The 12121-nt window shown below is 35.7% G+C and overlaps 1 protein-coding gene across 2 annotated transcripts; it reads left to right on the forward strand.

Annotated features, from left to right (window-relative positions):
- The first annotated feature begins 1646 nt into the window (after positions 1-1646).
- On the forward strand, positions 1647-8630 carry LOC145601506 (actin-related protein 2/3 complex subunit 2A-like). Of its 2 annotated transcripts, XM_081657536.1 has the most exons (12): positions 1647-1716; positions 2971-3207; positions 4053-4119; positions 4322-4529; positions 5595-5764; positions 5920-5997; positions 6165-6303; positions 6393-6484; positions 6976-7032; positions 7925-7996; positions 8087-8164; positions 8273-8630. In XM_081657536.1, exons 2-11 carry the CDS (start codon positions 3146-3148, stop codon positions 8141-8143), a joined length of 1002 nt encoding a protein of 333 aa, XP_081513662.1. In that variant the 5' UTR covers positions 1647-1716; positions 2971-3145; the 3' UTR covers positions 8144-8164; positions 8273-8630. The 2 variants fall into 2 exon arrangements, with proteins under 2 accessions (XP_081513662.1, XP_081513661.1); XM_081657535.1 differs by having other exon boundaries at positions 8087-8627.
- Positions 8631-12121: the final 3491 nt, after the last annotated feature.

Here is a 12121-nt window from a genome sequence, read left to right on the forward strand (position 1 = left end):
TTCTGCTAAACCTCCAAAGTTTGTACTCATGTCTATTATATACGGGGTACCTTTTATAATACTCGTATAATCTAGTAAAACTTTGCCTAGTTATAAGGTTTGTACTCGTAACTTAAAAGTCTTTAATTTGCATAGGACAAATTTTTACTTTGCCCCTTTTAAAGGAAAAATTATCTTATTATCTCCTCATTTCTAAGTGTTGGTCTAGTACTCTAGTAATATTCTTACCTTAAAATATTTACATACCTCTCTCAACTTAAATTTTGGATGGTAATTAAATTGTACTTGTACATCATTTGACGAGTTGCATGACAAAATCTCAATACCAATACATAGTAGGTTGTCTAGGTGTTACCAAGACTCCAACAAATTAAATAAAAAAAATCACAGCCTCTAACATGCAATTATGTAAAGGTTACAATTAATTTAGACCACTTTATTAATATATTTTATCAAGCAACCTAACAATTCATAATCACAAATATCGGATGAGTTCGTTTCACACACTCAAAAAAATAAATTTCAGAAGTTGATACATCTAATAACTTATTTTCAAAAACCTATATGATGTCCAAAAACTTATATTCGTCTCACCATCAGTCCAAACTGTCACAATACTTTCTCAATTAACATATATAATTGATTCTAATTTTATTTTTCATTAAACCAAATTTGTTGATTGCGTGAAAAAACTTAAACAAAAAATAAAACAATAATTAATTACTTTCGAGGACTAGAGGTGATCATTTGTGGCCCGGTTTGCTAGCCCGAACCAAAAAAATGTGGATTTGGGCAGCACAAACTGCATTTTTAATTCGAACCTCAGGCCTGGCTCAAAAAGGACCCAAAGCCCACCTTGGATGAATCGATAAATCCAACATTATATGAGCCTAACAAATGGAACAGCCTGTGTGGATCATGTCTGATTATATGCCACGCTTACCAATATCCTAAATTCAGACCAATAAAATGGAAAATTCAGGAGTTCATGACCAATCCCAATATGATAGAAAATTCAATCCCAAATTCCAATCAGATTAGTCTAGTTCACTTCCTAATATACTCATCTCATAAAATATTCAGTTCAGTTCAGGACCTGTTTTAATTGACTGAACTGAATATTTTATGAGAGGTGGATATTAGGACCTGACTTGAAATGAAAATAATTTGAAGAGAACAGACCCTCGGTAAATCAGAACAGGCCCTTAGTTGCCAAGTTTGGTTGCTTTAGTTGCAAATTCAGCGCTCGTGTTTAGTGAAAACACTTTTAACTTATTAACGTTTTGGCTATATAATACCCTTTATAAGGTTCTTTAAAGACCCATTAATAGATTCAAAGTTTCTTTTATAACTTTGCTTTCAAAGTTTCAATGGGTCAGGTTTAAAAAAAAAAAAAAAGTTCCAATGGGTCGGGTCAGATTGGGCACTTGGGCCTAATAACCCAGTTCAGCTTGTTCCAGATCCCGACTTGGCCCATTTAATTTTGGCCGGTCTGGCGCGGATCTAAGCCTATTGAACAGGTCTACTATTGTGTCTTGCGGCTCATGCCTGGCTCACAGACTCGTGCTAGATCGAGTTATTTTCATGTTGTGCTAAACGAAACCTTTTGTTGACCCGACCCATTTCCATCTCTAATTCTCTGCTCATACGAGTTATACCTCATCATTTCTCTACTACATCGTATCTCGTTCTCACAACCTCTCTGCTTCTCCCAAGGTAAGCTCTTTGTTTTTTCTGTTCATTAATCATTACAATCCTTAATTTTTTTTTAATAAGAAAATAAAATTGTGATGTTCTTGTTTATTGATTCCATTTTCAATTACGCTTCCTTGATCATTAGACCTGTTGCTTGCATGGTTTCTGGTTGATTTCGAAAGTTAATTGGGGATAAATGTACTATGCTGATTTGGCCTAATCGATAGAATTTTTGCGTGTTAGGGTTTTCAATTTTTGACCAATTTATGCAGCAGAATTGCGATGCACTTCAGAAATTAAGGTTCTTGAATTTAGACTTTTAGATGATTGGATAGATTGTGGGATTCACATTGAGTTTTCTAGTATGTTTTTATCTGAATTGTGAAAGAATTATAATTAATATACTTGGGCTCAAAAATTGTAAATGGGGATGTGAATTCTGATAATCATCATTTATATCTCTTGAAATTGGCTGTTTATAATTGTTTGTTATGGAACAAGCATTACATTTGAAGGAATGGTTGTGATTCTATTTGGAAAAATTGAATTTAGGGGAGCTTTAGCTTTGCCAAGCAGAAACTTTATCTGAAAGTGTGATTTAACTATTTAAGTGAGAGGTCAAACATGACGATGAACGGATGAAGCGCTCTTATCAGGTTGAGGTTCCATTTCAAGTTTAGTATTCGAGAGTGGCAAAGTCAAATTTGTACTCCGTATTAATTAGAATACACTCTTGATTCAGCTGAAAGAAATTTTGGGATTATTTTCTTGCCTTGATTTTTGGGTCTTTTATGTATGTTACTAAGAGCATCTACATTGGCTGTGTAAATTCCTAAATCTCAATTAGATGGAAGTGTTGCTTTATTGTCATTATTTGGCAGCATTTGACAGTACTACTAATTAGGACCATTGGTTTAAATCTCAGATGCAACCACTGTTGTGGGCAATATGGGATAGTAATGCGGCCGAGATTAAATACCATTGTTAACCTTTTTATTACAGGATTTATAGAAGTTTTATATAGATGGTGGTGAAAAAAATTATGCTTCTGATAGAATTCTATAATGGCTGTGGTATGAGCTTGGTTTGGGCACAGAAAAGTTAAGTAGCACTACAGAAATTCAATTTAGACAATTGTAAATGCCACGCTTAAATTTTGCCAACAATTGTTGTGGTATGTGTATATATTATGATATGCTATTAGATTAAATATTATTACTATACCCATAATATTGGAGTTATACTGACCTTTGCAAACTTTTTTAATTTTTATAGGCCGTAAAATTTGATAATTTAACCTACAAAGTAGTGGTGACAAGCATAAATAAGTTTGCTTGTTAGGAGAGGATTAGGCTATTGAAGCCAAATTTTGCAAGCTTGTCCTCTTTTGGTCCACTATCTTTGCTTTTGAGGGAGCTACAGAGTACAGATTGGCAGTGGTTGTAATCAAATGATACTCCTGCAATCCCATTCAAAGTATCTTCTCCAACTCCTCACAAATCGCCTTCAAAAGTAAGTTGTCATTGCTCTTCCTTGATTTTAAGATCATACACTTTATGTTTTGAATCTTCAGCAATTTTTGGTTTTACTAGACAAATATGGGATCCTATATTATTCTCTGAACGTATCACAATTATTTGTTTCATGAGATCCAAATTGTAAATGCTTACTTTTTTGTAACCTTATGGAAATTATGATATGGACATCTGGTGTTTGAAACCCTGGATATGAGAGGGTGAAATTAGACCAGAACATTAGGAATTGTACAAGATAGCTGATTGTGCCCTTGGACATGGTTAAAATCTCGGATGCAGATGCAGTCGTAATCACGATAACGATTTCAGAACCAATTGGACTGGATGGTTTAGCCGAGATTTAGTACCATGCCCTTGTATGCTCAATCATATTTTACCAATGCCCTTAAGTTTTGAGAACACTAGTGGTCTTCTTGTGAACTAACTGGTTGCTGCAATTCTTATATTACGGCTGGACATGGGAAGGGTGAAGCAGGGGGTAAACCTAATACTTCCTCCGTTCCAATAGTAATGCAACAAGGATGAAATTACCTCATTTTATATGTTAAATATCTATAATTGTGTAAGAGTAAAAATTATAAAAAGTTGATGTTGTGAAAGAGACGAATCTAACAAGATCCCACATGACTATACTTTGCTTAACATATAAATCATATTATATGGTCAAATAAGAGTGATGAATAGTGCAAAAAGTCTATTGTTGCAATATTAATAGAACAGAGGAAGCATATGTTTTCAATGTAATTTGAACTTTAAACTTTATGACTCTTTCTGTACTGTTTTGTCTTCATGCTGTCTAATATCTACTGTGGTGCTCTACAGTCTTGATAAAGGTGTTGAACTGGATTGCCAATGGATTGAGTTTGATGATGTGCGATTCAACGTCCAGGTATATTTTGGTCTTTCATTACAGTTTATTACTTTAAGGCCTTACATGTTTAGATAGAAAACATATCATACATAGACTAGTACTGTATCATATTATCTGTCTATAGTGAACTGTCTTGTTTACCAAAATACCAGTTAGTGACGAGAAATTATGGATTATTTATGCTTCCTGTTTTACTATATTATCTGTGTTGTCTTTGCAGACTTCTATGAAAAATCCACTCATCTTGTTGTTGTCAGTATCATTACCAACACCACCTCCTGGAGCAATGTTTGCTGGAGGACTGCCTAGTGGAGCTATAGAAGCTATAAAAGCTGCATATGGAACAGTGGTGAAAATGCTTGACCCTCCAAAAGATGGATTTAATCTCACACTGAGGCTGAATTTCTCAAAGCTTTCTCCTGATGAAGGTCTTACGAGTTCTTCTTTCTAAGGTCATTATGATCTTTGCTGTGACTAGCTGAATCATATGGTCTCTTACATTTCAGTGAATTCACTGTCAAAATATCTTTTGCGTATTGACCTGCATAATTTAGATTATGATTTCTTTACTTATTTCCTCAAAGTGCATCAATTGCTATCAGGAAGCTGCTTAGCTGCTTTTTAACTCCATATAAAGTCTCTTAGTCCCAAGGAGTTGGTAATGTACAGAAAGTTTAGAAAGAAACATTTTTTATTGTATTTATATACATTACTCAAATGTCACATCCCATATTTCTTGATTAAGGTTCTCAAATCTCACAGCAACTTAGATTACATTTAGGGAGGAAGTACCCCTCTAGGTTGGATAGTGTGCCCCTTCGTATTTACTTTTATGCTAGAGTTTTACAATCCTAGAGGCTTCTTAGGAGAGATAGAGGACACTGTTTCTGTTCTTTTCCTAATCAGCTTATATAACGTGGCTGTAATAGACTATGGTTTAGAGGAAACAGCTATTAGAAATTAGAAATTGTTTTTTATGCAAGACTGTACCATGAACAGAATTGCAAAGCCTAATTTTTTTTGATGTGCGATGTTTTACCATACTTGTATATATGTGTGTCTTTGGGATGTGCATGTATTGTTTCGATTAAGAAGTAATTGCATGCATAATATATGGATCTGGACTGAAAAATTAATGTTAATTTCATTTTACTAGCACTTTTGGTTGGGAAGATGAGAGAGGACAGGTCGGGGGGGGGGGGGGAGAGAAATGTAGGATATGTGTGTTTGGTCTATAGCAATGAAAATGATATCCTGCTTGCACAAATATACAGAACAATGAACACCGTCATGAAATAGAATAATTGTTTTAACATGCTTTGGTCTCGACTTCAAATGTAAGATATTATTCAAAATTCAGTCAACTGTGGACATTTACCATCAATGACTTGGCTGAAACTCGTTTTGCCTTCCAAGTCCATCTGGAATGATTTTATCTTTCTGCCATCTTCTCAGTGACACTCTTGTGACAGTATTCTGCTTGTCATTTTCAGAAACTAGACAGGCTCTGTTGATGAAGGTTGCCTCTGTTAGGGAAGTGGTGCTTGGTGCACCTTTAAGGGTGATCTTAAAACATCTTGCTTCAAGATCACTTGCTCCTGATATGGATCAATTAGTTGCTCTAGTGCATCGGCCTAATGAAGCATTCTTTCTTATTCCTCAGGTTTGAGTTTTATTTCAATATTTTTAGCAAAAGTTTGATTTTGGGCTGTTCGGTTTAGTCTGCACACCCAAATAATGTGAGTGGCTAAATTTTCATTTGTAGTCCTGTTACTGAATTTCTAAATGTAACTTCAATTAGACATTTTCTTGTGGCAGACTGAAAAAGTGACGGTCATATATCCTATGAGATTTAAAGATTCCACAGATACATGTCTGGCCACTTCTTTTCTGCAGGTATGTTATGATTAGTTTCTGTCAAGTGTGCACAATTATTTGATTGAGTATTTGAGACTATATGCTGCAATATACATGGTGTTGGAGACGTCATGGTTTACTACAATATTGCCATAGTGATTGGAATCTCTTGACGTTCTTGTTTGATACTCTTTGATCTTGTTCAGGAATTTGTTGAAACACGTCGTAGTGCTAGTGCTGGACTTAATAATGCTCCTTCATGTCAATGGTCACCTTCACCACCCGAAGAACTTGCAGGAGTGCCTGCAGAAGCACTATCTGCAAATGCTGGCTTTGTTTCTTTTGGTAATGTCCACATTAGCTTCATAACATGTGTCCTTTCACTCTTATACTTGTATTATATCTAACTGTATTAATATCTTATTAATTCTCAGTCATTTTCCCACGCCATGTCGACAGCAAGAAGATAGATAAAACTGTTTGGCTTTTGTCAACCTTTCATGCATATGTTAGTTACCATGTCAAGGTAATGTTCCTCAGTTCCTCAAGTCCAACTTTATCTTCTTTTATGCCCCTAGTTTTCACTACTTTGCTGTATTTTAATGGAAATTTTCAAGTTTGTAGTTACCAACAGTAGTAGTCATCATCTCAGCGGCAGCACTAGGATACATTTGAGAAGCCCTGTACTGTCTTGTGCATGAACTCAGTCTAACAAATGTGTTACTCCCTATAAAAAGTTGCAACTAAGAAATATCATTTTCAAGCCTGAATACTGTAATGTGATGCATACATGCATAAACCAATGATGTGGGAATACTATATAGCTGTGTGATTGTCTTACTGATGTCAAAATAACTGATCCAACAACCAAGTTGGACAAATTTCATATTTGGTTTAATGTTCTTTTACCAGTCTCCATATCTCACGTGACTTTTCTTTTGTTTTAGTTTATTATAAATGATTTGTCTTGGAATGCCTTGACTTGCATCTTACTGTATCTCACATTTCTGGCACCAGTGCTCTGAAGGATTCATGCATACTCGAATGAGGCGTCGCGTGGAATCTTTGATTGAGGTATCCTTTCTATGTAGCTCTCCTTTTACTCTGGTAGTCCCACTTATCTCCTCAAGTCATCGTGGTAGGATGGTATTTGACTTAAATTTTATAGTATGAGGAGTCATTCCCAGTTGATACTGGATTCTGTTGGAATATATAGGCAATTATATTAATTCCATGCCTCTGCATCTTCTTTGCTAAGTTTTATGTATTAAGCTGGATATGGTGTACAAAGATGTTGATATTACCAGGACTTGAAAAATCATATCAGAAAACAATGTGTGTCTGACTTGCCTTACCTTTGACCATATTTTACTATCATATAAAAAATACATGTAATTATGTAATGCTATTGGATTAGTCACAATGTATATTTTTAGAATATCAGCTTGTTAAAACTTTATAGTTTTTACTAAGAGAATTTAATATGTTGACAAGTGTGAAAGTCAAACTGTGGTTAATTAAAACGAAGAAAGTATTAACATTGTTCTAACATGGACTATTGATGTGCTCGACAGTCCGTAGTGATGTTGGAGTGTTGAGAATCTGACAGGGTTTTTAGGTATTATGAAGAGTATGAGTACACAGGGTAGAATATTGGTATTAGCATACTAGCTTTGCATATTGCTGAGTGGTTTCTCTGGCATGTTGGCACCTATATTGAGACACAAAAGACAAAAAGGAGTTGATGGCCTTGATGCTTGCACCCTTGCTTCTGCAGGTGCAGTGCTCATAAATTACCCAGAACAGAGGGGGAGAAAATGAGTAGACTCTGTTGTAAAGATGTATACTTATTCTGTAATTATTTTGGTTCTTTTTAGACAACAGCTAACAAAAGTAATCAGTTATGTTTAGTTTCTCTCTCCCGTATGCATAGTAACATCCAAAGGATCTATCTTTCGTGTCTCAGGCACTTGATCGTGCCAAATCAGATCCAGAGAAGATAAAGAAAGTTGGGACTAAAACATCCTTTAAGCGACTGGTAAGCCTGCACTGCTTCTTTTGTCCATAAAATGATATTATCAGCAAATTAGAACTTTGCCCTGATCATTTGATTTCCACTGTTGGTTAGAGCCTAAAGGATTCTCGGAGCAATTCAAATTCAAAGGCTTCAGCCAGTTGGAGATAATTTTTATGGTTAATTTTAGAGGTAACCTTGAAAACTTAGAGCTCTACACATTTTCATCGAATAGCTTCAGCTCCAGATTTTGACAAATGGTGCTTGGCAAATCATTACACGTGGTTGCTCAACTTTCAGAAAGGTGCAATTTTATTAACTTTTCTATCAATCCTTCTGGCTATCATGTACGAGTTTCATGCCTGTGGAGTTAAAAGCTGAGCAGGTCAAATGCTCCATTTTTCCCAGCCTTTTTTCTTTCCTTTTCTTTTTCCTAGTCTTGAAGATAGGTATATTTTGTCATTTATCTTGTGAGAAACTGATTCTTGTAGTTGATACTAATTGAAATTAGAATTCTTTATCATGCAATGCTAGTTGGTGTTGCCGTGTTGGTATACTGTCAATGTTCCTCTATGTCTGATGACTTTGAAAGCTGTTTGGACAATGTAGTTTTTGAGATAAAACATTATGGTTCATTTTATGCTTTCTCTTGTTTTTTCTGCCCTGGAGCATGAATGCCTCTACAAAAGCACCCCCACTTCTTTTCCCGTGAAACTTCGAGCTTCTTTTTGAACCTAAATAGTTTGTGGTATGAATGTTCACACCTGCGCAATTCAGAACTAAAATGTGCTACTTGTTTACATTGAAGAAACAGTGAGTCAGTGACCAGTTTTTAAGTCTCTAATCTGTGTTCATCCGCTGGAATTTACTGTAAAGAGATTGCAAATTGTACGCCGGAGGTGTCTGTCACAGAATTCTGATGTCATTTAATGATAGTTATGTACTGCATATTGTTTCTTTGTTTGAATTAAAGAAAAATAAAAGAGTAATGCTTGTGAGTAGTACAAACCTGCACCAGATGGCTGCATACGCCTTGAAGGTATTAGAGTTAGCCTTCTGATGGCAGAGTAGCCTCTGGAAAACCCCTCAGAAATTTAAGTCAGCTTAAATCTTACTCCAGAGAGAAATAGATTATCTATAAGCCTCCTGCTACATTCTTTAAGACATTCCTGTTTACTCTTCTCAGAAGTCAGAACTGACAGCAGTGATTATGTTCATTCTCTCTGTGTTTAAAGCAAAAATGTGAAAACAATAAAAATAAAATCATGTTCGTTCTCTTTCATTCTCAAAGCAATCTGATTACCAATAATTAGCAGTAATTAAAAAAAATATAACAAATTTTAGGCTCAAAGCGGAAAAAAAAAAAAAGTAATAATAATAATAATAATAATAATAATAATAATAATAATAATAATAATAATAATAATAAATACTGCCTCCTTTAAGCCTAGTATTCAATCCTATCACAATTCTGAACGATAGGCAGTATTGTGCTCAATTCGATAAAGAGAAAGAAAGAAAGAAAGCTTTGAAGTGAAAGAGGATAATCTTTGTATCAAAAAAAAAAAAAAAAAAAAAAAAAAAAAAGAGGATAATCTTAAATGGAGTATTTGTTTTATCAGCTGTAAGCTAGGCTAAATATTGGCTGTCAAAAAATCAATATAACTAATCGATCAGCTGAAATTATTTTACCAACTATTAGCTAGACTAAAAGGTAAAATTACAAATTCACAACAATAATTTTGAATATTTTTAAGGCATCATTATGATACATTTGAATTATACTCCATGGTTTATAATACTATATGTACATAATAATTGGAAATTTACCAGTTAACATCATAAGTCATAAGCGTATGTTAGATATACAAATAATAATAACAAAATATCTATAATAATTTGCAAGTGACTATGTAGATCTTCTAATACCACCAAAAACCAAAATGTATAAAAAGCAAAAGCAAACGAAACTAGCTTAACAGATTGTTGATAAGCAGAGGAATTTGGTTTTATCATTGTTGTTGTTCCATGGTTAGGATTGCTTGTTCGAATGCTCGTACGAAAATTGGAAGACCCTAGCATCGTCGGGGTGGCATGAGAGTTCGAAGGGCTTCTGTCGGGTGTCATACGCCTTGAACTAAATGAAGAACTTCCACAACCGCACGTATAATAACAAGACTAACAAGAACGTAAGATACAACAATAACTTTTGCATCTCTTTAATTTAACTTATAACATCCCTAATTGCCTATGGGAGACTTAAATCAAGTAGAGTTTTTAGGTGATAAGCTTGGGGGTTCTAGTTCTATTCAAGGTCGGGATGTTTTTATTGACTGGAGATTACAAAGCAACCTTGTGGAAGTGCCTTTCTCGAGGCCTCAGTTCACATGGACTAATAAGAGAAGGGGTGGTGAGTTGATAATGGAACGGCTGGACCGTGCTTATTCTACTCTTCAATGGTTCAATGACTTCCCGGAAGGGAGGGTGGTCAATGAACCGATTACAGTTTCAGACCATGCTGCAATTGTGTATGATACGATTGCAAATACAGGGCGCTCTAATAGGCCCTATCAACTGGAAAAATGGTGCTTGCGGTTTAGGGATGTCAAAGCATTAATTGAAAATGCGTGGGGGCTAACGTTCAATGGATCAGAAATGTTCCAACTTGTAAAGAGGAGTGATGGAGTGCGTAAGGCTTTGAAAAATTGGTGTTTGAATAATAAGAAAGTGTGGGGTGTAAATTGGAAGAAAGTTACAAATGAGCTAATGGAAGAAGGAGCTGCTATTAGCTCGATTGGGGAGGGAGACGCCTTTATTGAGTCCATCAACACTAAGATCCCAATCTGTAAGGTTGAATTTCTTTATTGGCAGCAAAGGATGAAAGATAGGTGGATTAAACTGGGGGATGTTCCTTCGTCAATGATGTATAGTCGAGTGAAGCAACGGCAAAAACGAAGGAAAATAATAACTTTGAGAAAAGCAAATGATGAATGGGTCATGGGTCAGGAAAACATTGAAGCTCTAATTCATAAGTCTTTGAAGGAGGTTTATAATCCGATCATGGTGGATAGTGATGGACTAGGGGGGAAAATTGATCTGGTTTTGAGGGAACTGGCTCTCCCTCAATTATCAATGGAAGGAAAGGGGGAGTTGGTCAAAAAATTTTCTTATGGAGAAATTAAAAAGGCTATGTTCTCCATCCATGGGCTTAAGTCTCCAGGGCCGGATGGATTTATAGCGGAGTTTTTCCATGTTCATTGGGAAACGGTGGGGGACTCTGTGGTCAAAGCGGTTCAACATTTTTTCAATACAGGCTATTTACTGAAAAGTTTCAATGCTTCGATACTGGTGATGATTCCTAAAGTGGATGTTCCGGAGACAGCAGCTCAATTGCGACCAATTAGCCTATGCAATACAATCTACAAATGTATTGCTAAGTGTCTGGTTAATAGGATGAAACATTATCTCCCGGTTTTGATTACGAATAATCAAAATGCGTTTGTGCCGGGAAGATATGTGGAAGATAATATTCTCCTAAGTCATGAGCTCCTACATGTGGTCAATACTAGTAAAGGGCAATCCACCAAAGCAGCTATGAAGCTGGATATGTCGAAAGCTTATGATAGGGTCAATTGGCTTTTCCTCTTAAAGGTTCTACAAGCCTATGGTTTTCCACCTAGGTGGATTCAATGGATCTCACAATGTATTACAACGGTTTCGTTCAAGACCTTAATTAATAATAAGGTGTCGGAAAGCTTCAAACCGGAGTGTGGTCTAAGACAGGGGGACCCGTTATCCCCCTTTTTATTTCTCTTTTGTATGGATGTGTTGTCCCGGATGTTGAGCCTCGGTGAGGATTTGCAACTTTTTAAGGGAATCAGAGTAAGTAGAAGATCACCCTCGATTAACCACCTTTTCTTTGCGGATGACGCAATGGTCTTCTTCGAGGCAACAGAAAGGTCATGTGACAATATGGTGCAGCTTTTTGAGAGATTTGGCAACATCTCGGGCCAACAATTAAATTTGGCAAAGTCCTTTGTCAAATTTAGCCCTAACACTGCTCCGGAGAGGGTCAACCTGTTTAAGGGAATTCTACAAGTCAACAGTGTTACATGTATGGATAGACACTTGGGGGCCCCTATAGACTTA

The sequence above is a fragment of the Chenopodium album genome, chromosome 21 (assembly GCF_948465745.1).
Source record: "Chenopodium album chromosome 21, dcCheAlbu1.1, whole genome shotgun sequence".
In the NCBI taxonomy this organism is placed as follows: Eukaryota; Viridiplantae; Streptophyta; class Magnoliopsida; order Caryophyllales; family Amaranthaceae; genus Chenopodium; species Chenopodium album.